Source organism: Aspergillus puulaauensis, chromosome 5 (genome assembly GCF_016861865.1).
Source record: "Aspergillus puulaauensis MK2 DNA, chromosome 5, nearly complete sequence".
NCBI classification, from domain to species: Eukaryota; Fungi; Ascomycota; class Eurotiomycetes; order Eurotiales; family Aspergillaceae; genus Aspergillus; species Aspergillus puulaauensis.
The window spans coordinates 216,445-234,173 of NC_054861.1; the positions used below are offsets into that span (position 1 = coordinate 216,445).

The 17,729-nt window shown below is 51.7% G+C and overlaps 7 protein-coding genes and 1 non-coding gene across 8 annotated transcripts; 2 read left to right on the forward strand and 6 right to left on the reverse strand.

Annotated features, from left to right (window-relative positions):
- Positions 1-44: 44 nt before the first annotated feature.
- On the reverse strand, positions 45-5,188 carry APUU_50091A (non-ribosomal peptide synthetase; the record flags this gene model as incomplete). Its single annotated transcript, XM_041705050.1, has 3 exons — positions 45-206; positions 259-5,066; positions 5,119-5,188. The coding sequence occupies 3 exons, from the start codon at positions 5,186-5,188 to the stop codon at positions 45-47; spliced, it is 5,040 nt and encodes a 1,679-aa protein (XP_041557574.1).
- Positions 5,189-5,773: 585 nt separating this feature from the next.
- Positions 5,774-7,653, forward strand: APUU_50092S (uncharacterized protein; the record flags this gene model as incomplete). Its single annotated transcript, XM_041705051.1, has 2 exons — positions 5,774-7,531; positions 7,585-7,653. The coding sequence occupies 2 exons, from the start codon at positions 5,774-5,776 to the stop codon at positions 7,651-7,653; spliced, it is 1,827 nt and encodes a 608-aa protein (XP_041557575.1).
- A 76-nt stretch (positions 7,654-7,729) lies between these two features.
- APUU_50093A (class I adenylate-forming enzyme family protein) lies at positions 7,730-9,563 on the reverse strand (the record flags this gene model as incomplete). Its single annotated transcript, XM_041705053.1, has 4 exons — positions 7,730-8,058; positions 8,115-8,830; positions 8,887-9,181; positions 9,239-9,563. The coding sequence occupies 4 exons, from the start codon at positions 9,561-9,563 to the stop codon at positions 7,730-7,732; spliced, it is 1,665 nt and encodes a 554-aa protein (XP_041557576.1).
- A 377-nt stretch (positions 9,564-9,940) lies between these two features.
- On the reverse strand, positions 9,941-11,298 carry APUU_50094A (uncharacterized protein; the record flags this gene model as incomplete). Its single annotated transcript, XM_041705054.1, has 4 exons — positions 9,941-10,715; positions 10,778-10,904; positions 11,056-11,197; positions 11,251-11,298. The coding sequence occupies 4 exons, from the start codon at positions 11,296-11,298 to the stop codon at positions 9,941-9,943; spliced, it is 1,092 nt and encodes a 363-aa protein (XP_041557577.1).
- A 602-nt stretch (positions 11,299-11,900) lies between these two features.
- On the reverse strand, positions 11,901-13,301 carry APUU_50095A (uncharacterized protein; the record flags this gene model as incomplete). The annotated part of the gene is made up of 3 exons (XM_041705055.1): positions 11,901-11,918; positions 11,984-12,796; positions 12,861-13,301. The coding sequence occupies 3 exons, from the start codon at positions 13,299-13,301 to the stop codon at positions 11,901-11,903; spliced, it is 1,272 nt and encodes a 423-aa protein (XP_041557578.1).
- Positions 13,302-13,588: 287 nt separating this feature from the next.
- APUU_t50001A lies at positions 13,589-13,661 on the reverse strand. The gene has a single exon. It is a non-coding gene; the product is annotated as a tRNA-Thr (tRNA).
- Positions 13,662-14,277: 616 nt separating this feature from the next.
- On the forward strand, positions 14,278-15,312 carry APUU_50096S (aldo/keto reductase; the record flags this gene model as incomplete). The annotated part of the gene is made up of 1 exon (XM_041705056.1): positions 14,278-15,312. One exon carries the CDS (start codon positions 14,278-14,280, stop codon positions 15,310-15,312), a length of 1,035 nt encoding a protein of 344 aa, XP_041557579.1.
- Positions 15,313-15,505: 193 nt separating this feature from the next.
- APUU_50097A (uncharacterized protein) lies at positions 15,506-16,474 on the reverse strand (the record flags this gene model as incomplete). The annotated part of the gene is made up of 1 exon (XM_041705057.1): positions 15,506-16,474. The coding sequence occupies one exon, from the start codon at positions 16,472-16,474 to the stop codon at positions 15,506-15,508; it is 969 nt and encodes a 322-aa protein (XP_041557580.1).
- Positions 16,475-17,729: the final 1,255 nt, after the last annotated feature.

Below are 17,729 nucleotides of genomic sequence, written 5' to 3' on the forward strand. Positions count from 1 at the left end.
ATTCTATCACCTGCAAAACTAATTCATTTGAGAATAATATCTATTTACTCCGATTTTTCACCCGAGAATGTCTTCTCCACTCTCTGCCAAAAGTGATTCGCAACTTCCTGAATCCGCCCTTCCTCGAAATGCAGCGCATCGAACTCGAAAGACGACCGGAAGGTGTTGTCGTCTGTGATGTGCATAACGCGAACAAGGATATCAAACTGCACTTGTCAATAAAGCCTCCAATTTCTCAAAGTAAGGGGAGAAACGTACATGCCACGGGTCATTCGACTTCCTAATATCATCATCAACCCATAACGCCTCCGACTCAACGGCAGTAGGACGCCGCTGGAAGTTAACCGCCGTGTTAAACAACTTCTTCCCACCGTGTACCTCATCCACCACCTCTCTGATATTAACCGCAGAATGCATACTGTCCTGCGCCCGTTGATCCTGCATCCGTTTCGCCAGTACCGCCAAGTCCTCCTCGGTTGTGCCCTCCTCTGCCTCAACCCCTTGTAGATGATATGCCAGGACATTAATCAGAGGACCAACCATGCTGAACACGCCCGGAACATTCTCATCACGACCAGACACAACATATTCGAACCCAACATCCGATTTCTGCGTGTAGAGACTCAGCGTCTGCGCCCACGCCGCGTCGAAGATACTAGCCGCCGTAATGCCATGGGCAACACTAAACGACGTCAACGCAGCAGCAGGGATCTCAGGTAGGTAGAAGATCGTCTTCTGCTTGCTGAAGTGCGGCACCGGTCGAGATACCGGGAAAGAGAGTAGAGTGGGGGGCTGGTCGCGCAGATTCTCTGTCCAGTACGAGGTATCCTGGCTCGCTCGGTCTGGATGGGTTTGCGCTATCACGAAGTCCTTGTATGATGGTGCTAGCTTGGGAGTGTATTCCTGATCATCTGTCTCATAGGCTTCCAGCAAGGCTTCTTTGATGACTCTTAGAGACCACCCGTCAATGACTAGGTGGTCCAGCTCGATGTGAATGAAGAACCGGTCTCCTCGCTGAGAAAGCAGCATTCGGTGTGGCAGGAAGCACTCATCGACTAGAGGTATACCCAGGGACTCAAATGCTAGCTCTGCTCTTAGGGCTACCTCGGAAGATATTGAAACAGTCGCGATCTCTGGCTCGGCATTTTGTAGCACGACCTGGACAGGCGACAGTTGGCCTGACGGGTCGACCAGGAAGATACTCCTCAGTATTGGGAGTCTCTGGACCACCTTTCTCCATGATCGAGCTAGTCGTTCCAACGATAACTTCGTCTGGCCTTCCTGTGGGGCAATCTCCATCTGCCACGACAAGAGGAAGACAGCGGGATTTACCTGGCGCTGTCGGTGGATCTCACGCTGCATTGGCGCAAAGTAGTAGGCGTCTTGAACTGTCACAGAGGGATGGTAACGGAGACGTGCCTGAAGAAGGCTATCGTATGGTGCTAATATGTCGCTCGCAGACGGATATCTCTGCCCGGGTTGTGCTGGCGACGCAGTACTAACTTCCTTACTGAGCTGCTGCTCGACCAGAGACACCAGGTTTCCCAGCGTTTTGGCGTTAATTATACCTCGAACGGTGACAGGCAGCCCTAGCCTCTTCGCCTGTGAGACAACTTCAATGGCAGCAATGGAGTCGCCCCCGATAGCGAAGAACGAGGTGCGTATATTGACTTGCTCAGTTGGCTTCTGGAGGGCTCTACACCAGAGGTTTCGGAGTGTGTCTGCCAAAGATCCTTCAATAATCTCACTTTTTCGGTAGTCCCCATCGGTCTGCTGGTCTTCCACTATATCCATAAACGTGGCGTCGTCCATATCATTGACCCAGCCCTTGATGGCCTTGCGATCAATCTTCCCCGATATCAAAAGGGGCAATTCCTCCAGTAAAGCCCAGACAGTGGGAACCATGTACTCCGGAAGAGCAAGCTCAAGACGCTGCTTCAACTCCTCTAGTTTACCAACAGTCTCAGGGGAATGTCTATCCCTGGCTATCGCGAATCGATCCTGAGGCCCAGCAGAACCATTCCCAAGACCAGATCGATTGAAGCTCAGAACAGCCACAATCTGACGGCGACATGGACCCTGCGCTGGAAGTGCAGCCAACGTACTCGCCACCAGACCGGACGCCATGATCTGGTTCTCAATCTCCCCAAGCTCGATTCGATACCCACGCAGCTTGACCTGCGTATCCCGACGCCCGACAATCCGAAATGTCCCATCTTCGTTATATCTCGCCAGATCCCCAGACCGATACAGCGTCTGATACGGACTCGAGCTGAGTTGTTTCAGCCATTCTGGCGCTGGGACCCAGGCAGCATCAGTCTGTTGCTTATCCCCAATATACCCACTCCCCAACAAAGGCCCAGAAATGAGTATCTCGCCTACACAACCAATAGCGCACAGCTGGTGATAATTTTCCGGATTCGCAATCCACATCGTTGCGCCAATCGCAAACCCAATATGAGTTGGGTCAGCGTCTGGGGAAACACGCAGGTTACCGGAACAGTAGACGGCAGTCTCGGATGGGCCGTACGCAGCAGTCAACTCGACATGGTCGGCCCATCGCACGATCGTCTCTTTCGTGATGGGCTCCCCGGCGAGGACGATTGTCTTCAACGTGGGGACGTCGTGGGGGTATAACAGATTCGCGACGGTCGGAACAACCAGCAGGGTGTTCGCATTTAGTGAAGAGATAGCTCCAGGGAGGTTATTCAGACGGTCTTCTTCGGAGGGTGCACAGATACAGCCGCCAAATGCCAAAGTGGTGAAGAACTCCCCAATTGAGAGATCGAATGTGTGTGCGCCGAATTGCAGCGTGCGCCAGTGAGGACCGGCCCCGAATGACTTTCCATGGTGCAGGATTGACGCGCAAATCGCCTGGTGTGACATGAGAATGCCCTTTGGTTTGCCAGTGCTTCCTGAAGTGAATAGCAGATATGCCAGGCTAAATGGCTGGGACAGACCCGGGGGCACTCCCGCGCCTTCAGCGGACTCTGGAAAGTTCCCGTCCACTGTTACAATTGTATCACAAAGACCTTTCAGTGCTGCCGAGCCAGTAGCTGAGGCAAGACTGACGTTTATCTCCGCGGTTTTGATAACTTCAGCAATCCGGTCGCGTGGATGCGTCGGTTCTATAGGGACGTAGACACCCCCAGCCTTGAACACGGCGAGAATAGCCACGACAGTCCAGAGGGACTTCTCGAAGCATACACCAATGAACATGCCCGGCTGCACCCCGATATCTAATAATTGGATGGCTATCATGTTGGAGTACCTCTCTACCTCCGTATAGGTAAGATCGCGCTCGAGCGATGAGACAGCAATGGCCTCGGGTTGGGCCTTTAGCTGTCGGTCAAACAGATAATGTATGCACGTCTCCTCTGGCGGGGGTGTGAGTTTATTCCACTTGTGTATCTGGGCGAGATCGTGATTGCTTAACGGAGAGATAGATCCAATCGTCGAGTCTCTCGCACTCTCCGTCAACTGCGTGAGCACAGCCTGGAACTGGTGACTGAGGTTTCGGGCCTGGATAGCTGACACTACACGTTCGTCGTGCTGGATTGTCATTTTAACGGTTGTCTCCGAAGCAGGAGTACAAGTTATTATGAGTGGGTAAGGGTGATGCTCTTTCTTGCCCAGCTCATCCACATATTCAAGTCCCAGCACCTGCATGGACGGTGCAATTGCGTCGGCGAATTCCATGGGATGTACGACAAGCAATGTTTGAAAGTCCACGCCCGTCCACGCTCTATCGGCGAGAGCCTGTCGGATCTTCGAAATACCGATGTGTTCAAATGGTATCATCTCGCCGGAAAATGAGCGGACAGCAGACAGGAACCTGGCGACGGACTGCTGCGGGTCGATACTTAAAGCGATGGGCACAAGATTAATTGTAGGGCCTGTCATCCTGCCTACTCCTGGCACTGGAGCTGTGCGGCCACTGTTGATTGCCCCAAAGACGATATCCTGTGTGCCGGTGTAGTGCGAAAGGAGGATTCCCCACGCAGCTCGCAGGAGAAGAGCTTTGGTTAGGCCTAGGGGCGCTTGCTCTTGTGGGAGATGTAGCAAATGCTCAGTCACTGCTGACGGGTTCACCTGGAAGTCTGGCTGCTGGGGTAAAGAAGGGAATGGAGTCGGGTTGAGGTCTCCTAGGGACTGCCTCCAGAATTCCTCTTGTTTTTGTATCTGTCCCTGGTCTGGTGCAACGACTGACTGGATGAATCTTGCGAAAGGGACGCGAGTTGCGAAAGATGTACCTGTCGCCTGGAATCGAATCGCCACTTCCTCCAGCACCTCAGGGATAGACGCACCGTCACACAATGCGTGGTGGGCAGTCCAGACAAAATACCTCTTGCCCTCATCATTCACGACAGTATAGCGAAAGAAGCGACCTCCAGGGGCCATGGGGAGCCCTGCATCTTCTCCCAGAAAGGTAGCAAGACTCAGCTCAACGGAATTCCATGCGGGTACCTCGTCAAGGACCACCTGCACATAGCCTCTTGTATCAGGAATGCTGCAGATACGGGTGCGAAGGACCGGGTTTTCTCGTATCGTATACTCCCACGCTTGCTGTAACTTGTGCACCTCCAGGTCGTCGGCGAGTCGAAAGACAAACTGTCGGACATATGGATTTGTGCTGCCATCAAACTCGGCAACGAGGGCTTCCTGCATCGGGCTACAGGGGTACACGTTCTCAATTTCCTCCGGTTGTACGTCGCACTTGGCGGCGACCTCGTTGAGGGTCTGCTCCAGGGCCCCAGAACCTCGCATGAGGGCAAAAGGCTCGAGGCCGTAATCAATATCGTCTTCTCTGACTTCCACTATCTGAGCCACGCTCGCCATTTCTTCCAGTGATGCGTTCATGAAGATCTGCTCTATCGTCAAATGAATTCCCTGCTTCTCGGCCGCACTGATAAGCATCTGGCTGCGGACTGAGTCTCCTCCAACATCGAAGAAGACATCTTCGTCAAAGAAGCTCTCGGGATCGTCTTGGAGAACCTCAGCCCAGAGATGTCGCAGTCGGTCTTTGATATCGTCGGCTTCGATATCATCGGCGTTGCCATTATGATCTGTGGTCTTGAATATAGGTTAGCCGTGAAACCCCAATATCAAAGGATGTACCAACTATAGACAACGGAGACCGCTCAGAGAGATGCCCGAGGTCAGCCACAGCATTCTGGACGGCGAGCATAGTGGATGGTTGAGCTTCCAGTGTCGGTCGTAATCAGCTTCACTACGTCTAGCAGGTCCTTGCCGATATAACGGCCGGGCCGTTAGAGCAAAACAGGTGGACCGTTCGGGAAATGGAATTGGAATCAATATACCGAGACCTTCCAAAACTGGCAAGTAGCAAACCGGATTCGGTTGGGGTAAAGGAATTGCACAATTACTTTGATTGTTTACGGGTTCCTGGTGGTCCGTGGCAACTTGGGCACGGATTATATCTTTCCTAAATAGGAAATGTCGAGGCCTGATAGTCCAGGTTGAATATAAATCTAGATATTTTCAAGGGTAAAATAATGGCAAGCCTTATTCAACATCTGACAGACTAGAGATTAGGACATTATCATTCAACACCGCAACAATGTAAGTTCAACCTCAGTCAAACAAATGACAGCAGCCCTAACCAAGCAGGCTCAACGACCCTGCAGAGAAATACAGCCCCTTCCCCCAGCTACACCTCCCCAACCGTAAATGGCCCAGCAAAGCCTTAACCAAGCCTCCTAGATGGCTGTCAACCGACCTCCGAGATGGCAACCAGGCGTTAGTCCATCCAATGGACGGCGCTGCCAAACTGCGCTACTTCCACTTCCTCCTTGAGCTGGGCTACAAGGAAATTGAGATTTCGTACCCATCGGCGTCACAGACCGAATATGACTTTACGCGGCACCTCATCACCACCGGAGCAATCCCCGACGACGTGACCATCCAGGTGATGGCGCCCTGTCGAGAGGACCTAATCCGGACCACCATAGAGTCTGTCCGCGGTGCGAAGAGCGCCATCATTCACCTCCACGTTTCAACCTCGGACTGTTTCCGCGAGGTGGTATTCAACCTCACTGAGAATGAGATGGTTGATCTGGCCGTACGGTGTGCGAAAACGACCAGAGCCTTGACAAAGGATAGTCCTGATCCTGAAATGGCAAAGACAGAATGGACTCTAGAGTTCACGCCGGAAAACTTCCAGGACACATCGGTATACTTCGGACTGTCAATCTGCGAGGCAGTCAAAGCTGCCTGGGAACCGACGGTGCAGCACCCGATCATCTTCAATCTCACATCGACGGTGGAGGTGGCCATGCCGAACTTGTTCGCGGACCAGGTCGAGTTCTTCTGCGATCACATCACCGAGCGGGACAAGGTGTGCGTCTCGCTCCATAACCACAATGACCGGGGATGTGCAGTGGCAACGGCAGAGCTCTCCCAACTCGCTGGAGCAGATCGAGTCGAGGGATGTCTGTTTGGGAACGGCGAGCGTACAGGCAACGTGGACCTAGTCACTCTCGCATTGAACCTCTACACACAGGGTGTCCATCCAGGAATCAAATTCGGAGATATAAACGCGGTCGTCAACCTAGTGGAAGAGCTGACGAAGATCCCCGTGCATTACCGAGCCCCATACGCAGGCAAATTCGTCTTCTGTACATTCACAGGAACACACCAAGACGCCATTCGCAAGGGATACAAGAACCGGGCCTCGATTGAGCGGAATCTCGGCCGCTCCCCAAAATGGCGCATTCCCTTCTTACCCATGGACCCAGTCGATCTAGGCAGGAAGCACGAAGCTGTCATCCGCATCAACGCACAGAGTGGAAAGGGCGGGATAGCGTGGTACGTCAACGATGTCTTCCAGATCGACCTGCCGCGCGAGCTGGAAATCGACTTTACGAAGATGGTTAAAGCGTACGCTAATGTGAATGGGCTGGAGATTACACATGAGATGATTGAAGAGCTGTTCCGAGATAGGTATATGCTCTCTGCCAATGTGGCTGAGATAGATCTTCTCAGTCGTACTCTGCTTGAGCAAAGAAACGGGGATAAGTTGGAACTTCGCCAGAATTATACCAATGGCTCTACTAATGGCCACACCAATGGAGATGATCACAATGCAAACGGCTACATAGGCGGTCCTGTTCGCCTACCTGGAAGTGGCCCTGCGAATGGCACTAATGGACACCTTAATGGAAATACCAACGGTAACGGCAACGGACATGCGAATGGAAAGACAAGCGGCCATGGTGGAGATACCCCTGGTCTCATTGAGTCTTTAGAGTCAAAGATTCTCGTCGCAAATGATCAAGACATTCACGAATTCGGCGCTGATTCAGGATCAAGCATTAACCGTGCTTTCAAAGAAGTTGGATTTAATGTTGAATTCCTCGATTACACCGTCCAGACTATCGAAAAGGCTGAGGAACTGGCTGGCCATTCCTACGAGTATGCGAGTTTCGTCAAGGTCGCTCCAGAGGGAGGAACAACGGCGCTTTGGGGAGTTGCTATAAACGAGCGCCCTATCTCGGCATCGATTCAAGCTGTAAGTCCATACAATAATATTTCTAACCATGGTACTTCGGCTGATAATTTCAGGTCCTCGCCGCATTGGTGAAGCTCAAGATTCGTGGCACGATACGTGAAGAAGCCGAGACATCAGGCTGAGCAACTCTTGTGCATATTTCTATCTTCTATAAGACTGCCTAGAAATAAAGGAATGGGAGTATCTAGAAATAACTTCTTACACCAGCCCAGTAGCAATATCCCGAAGATCCCTTTTAAGCACCTTCCCCGTGGCATTCACCGGCAGCTCATCGGGGATTCCTCCTCCATCTCCAAGCAGAAAGAAATGCTCTGGGGCTTTATGGGGTGCCAATCTATTCCGCAGCCATTGCTTGATTGCCTTCTTTTGCAAGCTAGCTCCTGCCTTGGCCTCTTTCGCAGGTTGTATAAAAGCCACGACAATCTCACCCCAGTATGGATCTGGAACTCCGACAACTGCAGATGCGATGATATCGGGATGAGACTCCAGGACTGGCTCAATGTCACCAGGGAAGATATTTTCACCCCCTAATCAGGAAACACCCAGTCAGCCCCTTGTTTAGTCAGTCCAACGCAATACGTACCTCTCTTGATCATATCCTTCACCCGCCCAGTAATGGTACACCGACCCGCAGCATCAATATTCACCAAGTCTCCCGTCCGTAGCCAGGTCCTACCTTCAGCATCTGTAATCAAGGCGTCCGCCGTTTTCTCAGGATTCTTGTAATATCCCCTGAAAACAAGATATCCAGACACAACCAATTCGCCTGGCGTCCCGGGTGGAAGCGTATTCATATCCTCATCAACGACGCGCGCTGTCGTACGCGGCATAACCTTTCCAACCGACGTATGCTCATCAACAAGACGAACCTCATTCGGATCCGTTAAGAAGACTATACACGAAAGCTCCGTCATGCCATATCCATACGCGAGACCCGTGAAATTCAACACCTCCTCTAACCGCGAGAGAAGCGTCGTAGATAGACTAGAGCCAGCTACAATCCCGGTTCTCAGACAAGCGCGCGGAGCATGTTTGGCAATATCACGGTGGTCCAGCATGGCCTGGAACATCGTTGGGACGGCGTGCACGACTGTACACTTGTCTTCGGACAGAGCACGGAGACTCGCTCCTGCATCGAAGACGTCTGAGGGGAGGACGGCTGTCCCTCCATATACAAGCGCTGCCAGGACTCCGCATACTAGACCGAAGCAGTGGAATACAGGCGAGCAGCAAAGTACAACGTCGTCCTCTGTGAACTGGAGTCGATGTCCAACCAGCAAGGCATTATTCAACAGGTTGCTGCGAGCGCTAATTAGCCTAGCATAATAGATACTTCTGGTCAGGTATTTGCCAACCTATGTGACAGCATCGCCGCCTTTCTCGGCCCAGTCGTGCCGCTCGTGAACTGGATACACATTGCATCATTTGGGTCTGCGAGTCCCCAGTACGAAGACACAATATCGTGCTGCTGGACGGCACCCCCCTCTGGCTGGAGGAATTCCTCCCATGTGCGCACATCCTCAGACAGTTTCGGTCCAGAACCAAGCTGCACGAAAAGCGAGACATCGCGGCGCTTCTTCGCAATTTCCGCGATGAGCGGTCCATACTTGCGATATCCAATACGGTCTGCGATGAATATCGCAGTGGGGTCTAGAATGGAATCGTCAGACTTGCCTATCAACTAGGAAACTGTGTCGCTTAGCTTACCCACAAACTCAATAGCAGGCAGAATCTCATCCTGTGTAAACGTCGGATTGATGATAGTGAAAATCGCCCCGATGGCACTAACCGCCAGGAACAGCTGCACGTACTCGATTGTATTCCCAGCAAGTACGACAACGCGGTCCTGCGGGCGCACGCCCCGACGTAGGAGATTTGATGCTATCTCCCGGACAGACTTTTTCAGGGTTTGGTATGTCAGACTCACCCCCTGCCATTTCGATATCACGGCTGTTTTGTCGGGGAATCCTTCTTGCTGCTTGTCGAGGAGCTGTGCGATGTTCAGGGATGTTAGGGTTACTTTGGATGCCATGGTTGTCTATTGTCTATACTTTAGCAGCTTAGCAGATACGTACGAACGATAGATGCATTCACTAAGGCAGGACAGCTGTATCACACTGCACCATTGCTATTTAGGGCTCGGGGTCCGGATTCTGACTTTCCTATAATGGCAAGTTTCGGTCTATCGGTGCCATTTTAGTCGTGCTTAGTGGCTTATACAGTCCGGCGGGACAGTCCATATTACGGCCATATACCGGTCAGTGCTTCAAACATTGCTATAAAAATATTCATTCTCTACGCTCATATGTTTTCCGTCGTGAAGTCTGTACCGGCAAAGGGGGTACCGACTCCATCCGAAACACCGCATTGAATAACATTAGTGGACGGATATAATTTAATCGAATATAACTACATCTTCTTCATCTCAACAACCCCCTGCCCAGGCCCATCCGGAAAGACCATAAAGGTAACCTTCAACCCGGCCAGCTCCGCCAACTGCCGCCAGTCCTCTCGACTCCGCTCTCTCCCACCATAAAGCACCACCATCGTAGCATTCGCCGCCGGAATTTCATCCCTGCATCTCTCATGGATCAGAACCCGAGAATACCTCGCCATCGCCCCTGCTATCTTCTGCAATAGCCTCGCAGCACCCAGATCAGGGAGGTTATGCAGGACACCGGACAGATGATAAACCAGCGCCTCTTTAATCATCCCGGGTACATCCTCTGATATATAGTCCCAGTTAACCAAAGTAAGTCCCGGTATATCAGTAATATCAGCATTCGACTCCGCGACAATCAAATCCTCCTTTCCAAACCCAGGTATAACGTCCTTGATATCGCGCAACAAATCACCCCGTCCACCACCAATGTCAACCATTTTCACCGGAATTCCCTCCTGCCGCGCCCCCTGTACAACAGAAGAAAGATCATATCCGAGCGCTTGCAACCGCTCAGGCGTCTTCCCATCCATCCCAAACCGACCTTGCATAAAGGTATTAAAACTCGCAATGCGGCCCTCGGCCGCCATAATCGCATACGTATGCAAGGAGGCAAGATCGTCCCGACCCATTAAAGCATACGCATACTGCGTTGGCGTCTCCAGTCCGTTGAATGGGTATTCAAACCCCGTAGATTCGAGCTTGCGCATCAGGAAGGCGGAGGAGAGGAGGACTTCTGTTGTACTATGTAGTTATACAACCTCGTCATTAGCGGATGGTTTTAATAATAAAGGTGAAGGTAGTACAAATGTAGAATCCCGTGTATAGCAGATGGCGTCTTCCCTAGATATTCGGTCAACTTGTTCGCGCGGTAGAGGTTTTCGCCTGCGGCGTCGATCCAGGAGAGAGCGGTCATTGCGACGAGGGTATCCTCTGTCTAGGTCAATGTCTGTCTGTCTATTATCTGTCTATTATTTGTCTATTATCTGTCTACCATGAGTACAGAGTATTAGGGAGTATACCGATGAGTTTTACAGCTGGTTATTACTTAGCCAGTGTCGTGGGAGAGACAGTGAGAACCTACGTGGCGTATCGGTAGTGCCACCGCGCACGCTCTTCAAGTATGCATCGCGCACATCTCGGCCATTCGCAAGACCACCAAAGTCGGATAGAATAGGGAAGATGCGAAAGCGGACGGCGACGGGGACGAAGCCAAGCGAACCGATCTTCATCTGCGTGAGCATGGCGAGGTAGGATGTAGGATGTAGGAAGTACTCACGGTAACAACGGTATCGAAGACGCTTTTACCGGGGTGGGAAGATGACATTCTGAAGATTTACAGTATCCTTCAGAATTAATCTGTCTTCAAATGTAATGGGGATTCCAGGCTTATATGCACATCTTCCAAACAGGACTGCTCGGGGTCCGAGTGATAAGCCAAACGGAGGCCGATTCGGTCAATCTCTGCATGCTACACAGGATACTCTCGCTCACTGGCTTGAAATACTCTGATCGCTACATTTAACCTTGAGTCTGTTCCTTTGTAGGCCAACGTCGCACAGCATGGTGTCGATGTCTGGTTCGTCATCATCAGCAAGGTATCCTAGTCGGTGTACTTGCAATATGCGATGTATTTGTACAGCTATTTCTATCTAATACGCACCCTAAAGCATCATTACATCATACCGGCTGCTTCCCGGGGAGTCCCATGCACGTAAGTCTCGTAGAACTGTCTTCTGACATCTCCATCTGGGCGACCCCGGACTATTAAACTGATAAAATGCCCTTAGTCTCCCGCAGTATGCATGCCTGTCTTGAATCCTCCTTCGAATGAATCTCTCAGCCTCTCGACACCAATACTGACTGGCAAGGCGCTCAAACGCCGGGTGGTTGCAGCCCTCGACACTATATCGACCCTGGATATGCTGCCTAAATAGCTGGCAAACTCTGTCCGGACTTGTTAAAGTGCGAAGGTACCAAAAGGTCCCGCTTTCCAGGCAGGATTGCATCACCGCCGCATTTGAATCATGGTGGTAGTCCGGAAAGACCTTCTCCCTCGCCCTGAGGCTGTCCAGGAAATCGTCGATTAAGTTCGCATAGTCAATATCATCGGCCGCCAGGTCCACCAGCCAGTACGGAGGTGTCAGCATTTCAACAGGCAGAGAACATGCCCAGTTTAGGTTGATAAGGCTGGTAATATGCCCATGGCGATCCACCATGATATTATGGGTCGTAAGATTGGTCAGGGTGAGTACAAACGGTCCTTTGCGATACCTCTTGTCAGTGAATTGATTGAAAAGAGCGCGCATCATGAGAATATTGGAAAGCTGCGACTGGCCGTCTGCCAAATGGCGGATTGCATTCCCCTGGCGGCGAATGGCGTTGTCGTGGCATTCCAGAAGGGCCATGATATACGACTCCACGGTCTTGAATGTCTCTTCTCGTGGTATGGTGGGAATGCCTTCACTATCCCACGCGGCCAGGTGCTTTGTAAAAGGCCTATTTGCGATACTAACAGTGTCCTCCCTCACGGTCAAAGATCCGATTCGGTCCATTGGCGCACTCCTGAGCCGAAGCATGATGTCGGCGAGGTCGTCGAAGAAGTTCTTCCTACGGTACGGGACGTCCAGGATTGCATCCAACAAGTCACTGAGCTTGTTTCCCTTTGTAATTTCGTCGACAACCATGTACGCTATGCCGAACTGGTTGGGTGATTCTCTCTCGACGAAGGGCAATTTGGGGGGCCGTCCGAACCATCTTGGGAATCGCTGTCCGGTCCTCCAACGGCTTCTTTCATTCGGCTCGAATTCTGCATGGTCAACAAACTACGCGAGCTTCGTTATTGCTGTTTTCCTTTCCCCCATCATTGGTCTTCTTGTGTGCACTTACAGATCCTCCCCGCTGAAATCCGTAGCCGTATAAATGGGGAATTGGAATCTCCGGGCAATTCTCGCGGATCCAGAGATAGGTTGCTACCTCGCAGCGGACTTTCTCGTCCGCGTTCCCAGGCCTTCTCTCTTCGCCAACTCTATATGGGAGGGGGACTCGAAAAATGGAGTGTATAGTTGTTGGGTTGGACTTTACGCGGACTGGAATGCAGACGCTGTGGCGTCCATACGTCCATCCACTCGACTTTAACATATCAGCGTCACGGCTATTGCGATGTAATTTGACTAAGCCCTCAATTTCCTTCTTGTGGTCGGTCAGAAAATCCTTGAATTTCCTTTGCTTGTCAGGAAGGTCAATCTTGTGAAGGATGTCATCGCTGCGATCGAGAGCCTCTGCGAATGAGACAGGGTTTCCGTCGAGGACTTCTTGGCGTTGTGTCATTCTGGATTGATATAAAAGAGTGTTGAGTAACAATAAGTATGATGATTGAGATATCTGAAGCTAATGTGTGGAATGATGGTGATGGTGGCGGTGGTCAGGATTATATTGAACTGCCGCATCGTGCCTTCCCTATCGGTTCTCCTATGGAAGGTACGACTGCCATAGTGACTATGAGCGGGCAAAATGGAACAATAGGTACTCTGTAGGCAATGTCTGTTGTTTTAACAATCTGTCATGCTCAGTCAAGTGGAGCACAGCCGAACTAAAACCAAAAAGAAAACAAATAATGCTCACACTCGGATTCGAACCGAGGATCTCATGATTACTAGTCATGCGCTTTACCAACTAAGCCATGCGAGCCGATTTGTGATATTGTCCTTCTACTCTTGTATTATTAGCGGGTCTGAAATCAGTAGTTGAATCTTGCCCTCCAGCTTCACAGTCTCGAGAATAATCGGGTTTACAGTGAATTTTCTGCTGTGAATATTTATGCTCTATCAATCATACCAATCATGACTATTTGTACTAGAGCATATTATTGCTGCTCTCGGTAAATAGGTTTTTTCGCGGCGAAAATAGCTAAATCTGAAATACTGACAAATATATATATCATCCTGTCAAGATCTCTTTATCGACACCAAACCTTAATCTATCGCGATGACATTTAATCGTTCAATTTTATACCAAGAAAACACTGCCGAATTGCGGCAGTCAATGACCAGGTCAGCTGTGCCGACATAAAGCCTTCTACTTAACAAGCCTAAGTCCGATAGACTGTCTCCAATGTTGGAGAATGGCTTACTTTCGCACCAATGACGCAGCTCCCTCCGGTGCACTGCTGGTGCGATCAACACGCAGTCATCTAAATGCGCTTAAGTCCGGTATGCCCTGCACACAGACAGACATATAAATAAAGAGGAACCACCCCTCCTGGGTAAACCCCAAACAATCAAAAATATCTCCTGCGAACCTCCCAATGAAGTACGTCCAGCTCGGAAACAGCGGGCTCCGCGTGTCCCAAATCGCCGTAGGATGCATGAGTTACGGCAGCCCTAAAGGCCGATACGCCTGGGCCGTCCCCGAAGAAGAAGCCCTGCCCATCCTTGAGCACTGCTACAACTCCGGTCTCAACTTCTACGACACCGCGAACATGTACTCGAACGGCGAGTCCGAGGAGATCCTGGGCAAGGCGATCAAGAAGTACAACTGGCGGCGCGAGAACCTGGTCATCGCGACGAAGGTCTGGGCGCCTGTCGGTCGGGGGGATGAGCAACCCCTCGCCATGACTGAGGAGGAAAGAGATGCGAACGGGTGGTTGAACAGGTATGGTCTCAGCCGGAAACATATCTTCGATAGTATCGACGAGAGTCTGCGACGGCTGGATCTAGAGTATGTCGACTTGCTCCAGATTCACCGGTTCGATCCGCACACGCCTGTTAAGGAGACGATGGAGGCACTGCATGACGTCGTTAAATCTGGAAAAGTGCGGTATATAGGCGCCTCGTCTATGCGGGCGCACCAGCTGCTGGAGTATCAATATACGGCGCGGATGAACGGGTGGACGGAGTTCATCACGATGCAAAACCTGCATAACGCTGTATACCGCGAGGAGGAGAGGGAGATGTACCCAGCGTGTCAGAAGTTCGGGATGGGGACCATCCCGTGGAGTCCTGTTTCTATGGGGTTCCTGACTCGGCCGTGGAAGACCTTCACTGATACCACGCGTGGACAAGTCCAGGATATGAAGTTTCACGGTGTCCCCTATACAGAGACAGATAAGAGAATCAACGAGAAGATCGAGGAGATTGCAAAGAAACATGGGGTGTCGATGGCGATTATTGCGCTCTCATGGTCTATGTCGAAGCCCTTCATTACGGCACCGATTATTGGAATGAGCAAGAAAGAGAGGGTGGACGAGGCTATCCAGGCGACTCAGTTCAAGCTCAGCGAGGACGACGTGAAGAGCATTGATGAGCTGTACGCGCCAAAGCAGATTATCGGGCATCAGTAGGATTACCGGTCAAAACATTAAAAGCTACTTCGCGTAAACATTATGTTGAAATGAAGGATTATGTTCATATATTTTGTTATATAAAGAAAAGCCACACGTCAATGGGTGTATGGATAGCTTTCCCTGGCTAAAGCCCAAAAGAACGCCAAAGAGCACATGCATCTAGACCGATGTTACATGGCTTATCTCTTCCTCAGTAGTTGTCGCGGCCATAGTTCGACTCCCCGCGTCCGCCAGATCCAGAGTTGCCATAGCCACCAGAGCTGGTGTTGCCGGAGCTGGAGTCAGAGCCCCCATAACCGCCGGACTTGGAGCCATAGTTGGACTCGCCGCGTCCACTGCTGGAGTTACCATAGGTAGAGTCAGAGCCTCCATAGCCACCAGACTTGGAGCCATGGCCGGACTCGTTACGGCTGCTACTCAGACCGGAGCCGCCATAGGAAGAGGTGGAATCTCCACCGGTCGTGGAGCTACCGTAGCTCGACTCATTGCGACCTCTAGAGCTGTTGTCATAGCTGGAGCCAGAGTTGCCGTAACTAGAGTTGTCACGGCCGCTGCTACCATAGCTCGATTCGTTGCGGTCGCTGGAACTGTTGTCATACTCGGACTTCCCATAGCTGGAGTTGTCACGACCGCTAGATCCGTAGCTGCTGGCCTTGGATTGCCCAAGATTGTCGCTGCCACGGCCAGTGGAGCTGGGGATACCATAACTCGAGTTGTCACGGTCACTGCTACCGCTGCCACCGTAGTTTGACGACTCATTACGGCCACTGGAGCTGTTGTCATAGCTGGACCCAGAGTTTCCATAGCTAGAGTTGTCACGACCGGTGGAGGTCGAACCACCATAGCTCGATTCGTCACGGCCACTCGACCCGTAGTTGCTGGCCTTGGACTGGCCGTAGCTGTCTGTGTCACGGCTGGTAGAACCAGAGCTGCCGTGGCTGGATTCGTTGCGGCTGGAGTTGCCATAACTCGAGTTATCGCGGCCGCTGCTACCGTAGTTGGAATCGTTACGGCCAGTCGAGCTGGAGTTATCAAAGCCAGAGGAAGAACCGCCATAGCTTGACTCGTTACGGCCGCTCGAGTTGTCATAGCTGCCAGAGGTGGACTGGCCGTAGCCGCCAGAGCGGGAGTTGTTGTCGTAGTCGTTGTAGCCGGACATATTAGAGGATTGTTGTGAAGTGAAGGAAGGTAATGAATTGTTTACTGTATTGAGCAATAACAACTGAGCGAGTGCGGGCCTTATATAGCTTGCCAGGCCGTGGGGCAGGATAGCTCAAGCCACAAGTCTGTCCAAGAGCTGACGCACTCAAGCCCCAATCTCACAAGATGGCCCACGCCCACGGTCGCTGTTTACCGGGGATCATTCGGTGTTCCCGATCCTCTAGCATCTGGATCTGGAGGGGTTGGTTGCACCATGTCGACATTGTGGCGTGTGGTGGGATAACAACAGGGGATGCGCACCCAATTGCACGATGACGAGCTTGCTACCTCCCCCACTACACAGAGTTCCAGCCGTGCTAGTGAGCTGCGCTAGAATCGATAGATAATCTCGCAGTGGACTCGACTACTCAGCAACCAGCAGGGCCCATCGAAGCACCGCCACTGGTGGTCAGCCACAGCTCCACTTCAGCCCCAGGCAGCCACAATTCCGCTGACATCGCTCGCTCTTTTCCACTGTAAACAGCTGCAAAACATTTCAACGCCTGTCGATGAACGGAAAAACAGCTGAACAGCTGAACCACTAAAACACGCACGGGTCACGACTGGATCTGGCAGCGTAATCTCACACCATGCTGTGCCCCGAGCGCCGATCGATCCAGTGGTGCCAGACAGCGATCTGACTCTGACCCCCACCATGACGCCACAAAGCGCTCGTTCCACAGAAGTTTGACTCTTAGGAGGGGTAGTTTGTCCAGCTTGCGGCCGAGTCGGAGCGGGAGTGGCGAGAATCACAATCACGTCGTAGCCTGCCGCATCCAAACATGTGTCGCCCGGGATAGGAAGGGGCATTGGCATGGCAATTGCAACATTTTCCGGCATATGACATCTTCCAGACGCTGGAGGCAGATCGCCCTATACGACGGCGTGCACGACGGTCGACAGGGCTCAGTGCGGGGCAGTCAAATGGCCAGTTTGGGACCTCGGTTGGAGCGAGGAAGTCCAGGCTCTGGGCTGGACTCTGAGGCTGTCGACAACCCCTCTTGTCTGCCGATCTTTCTCGCCGATTCTTCGGGCTCCTGGGATGGATGCCTTCTTTTCCTAGGACCTCCTGTTGTGGATAAGGACCTTGACCTTGGGCCACTTCGAGGAAGGAACGACTGGGACAACACAGATGTTACTGACCGAACTATTTAAGAGGCCCCTATGATCCCAGATTTTGATAAGGATGCCTATATGGTTATAATGGCGTTTCT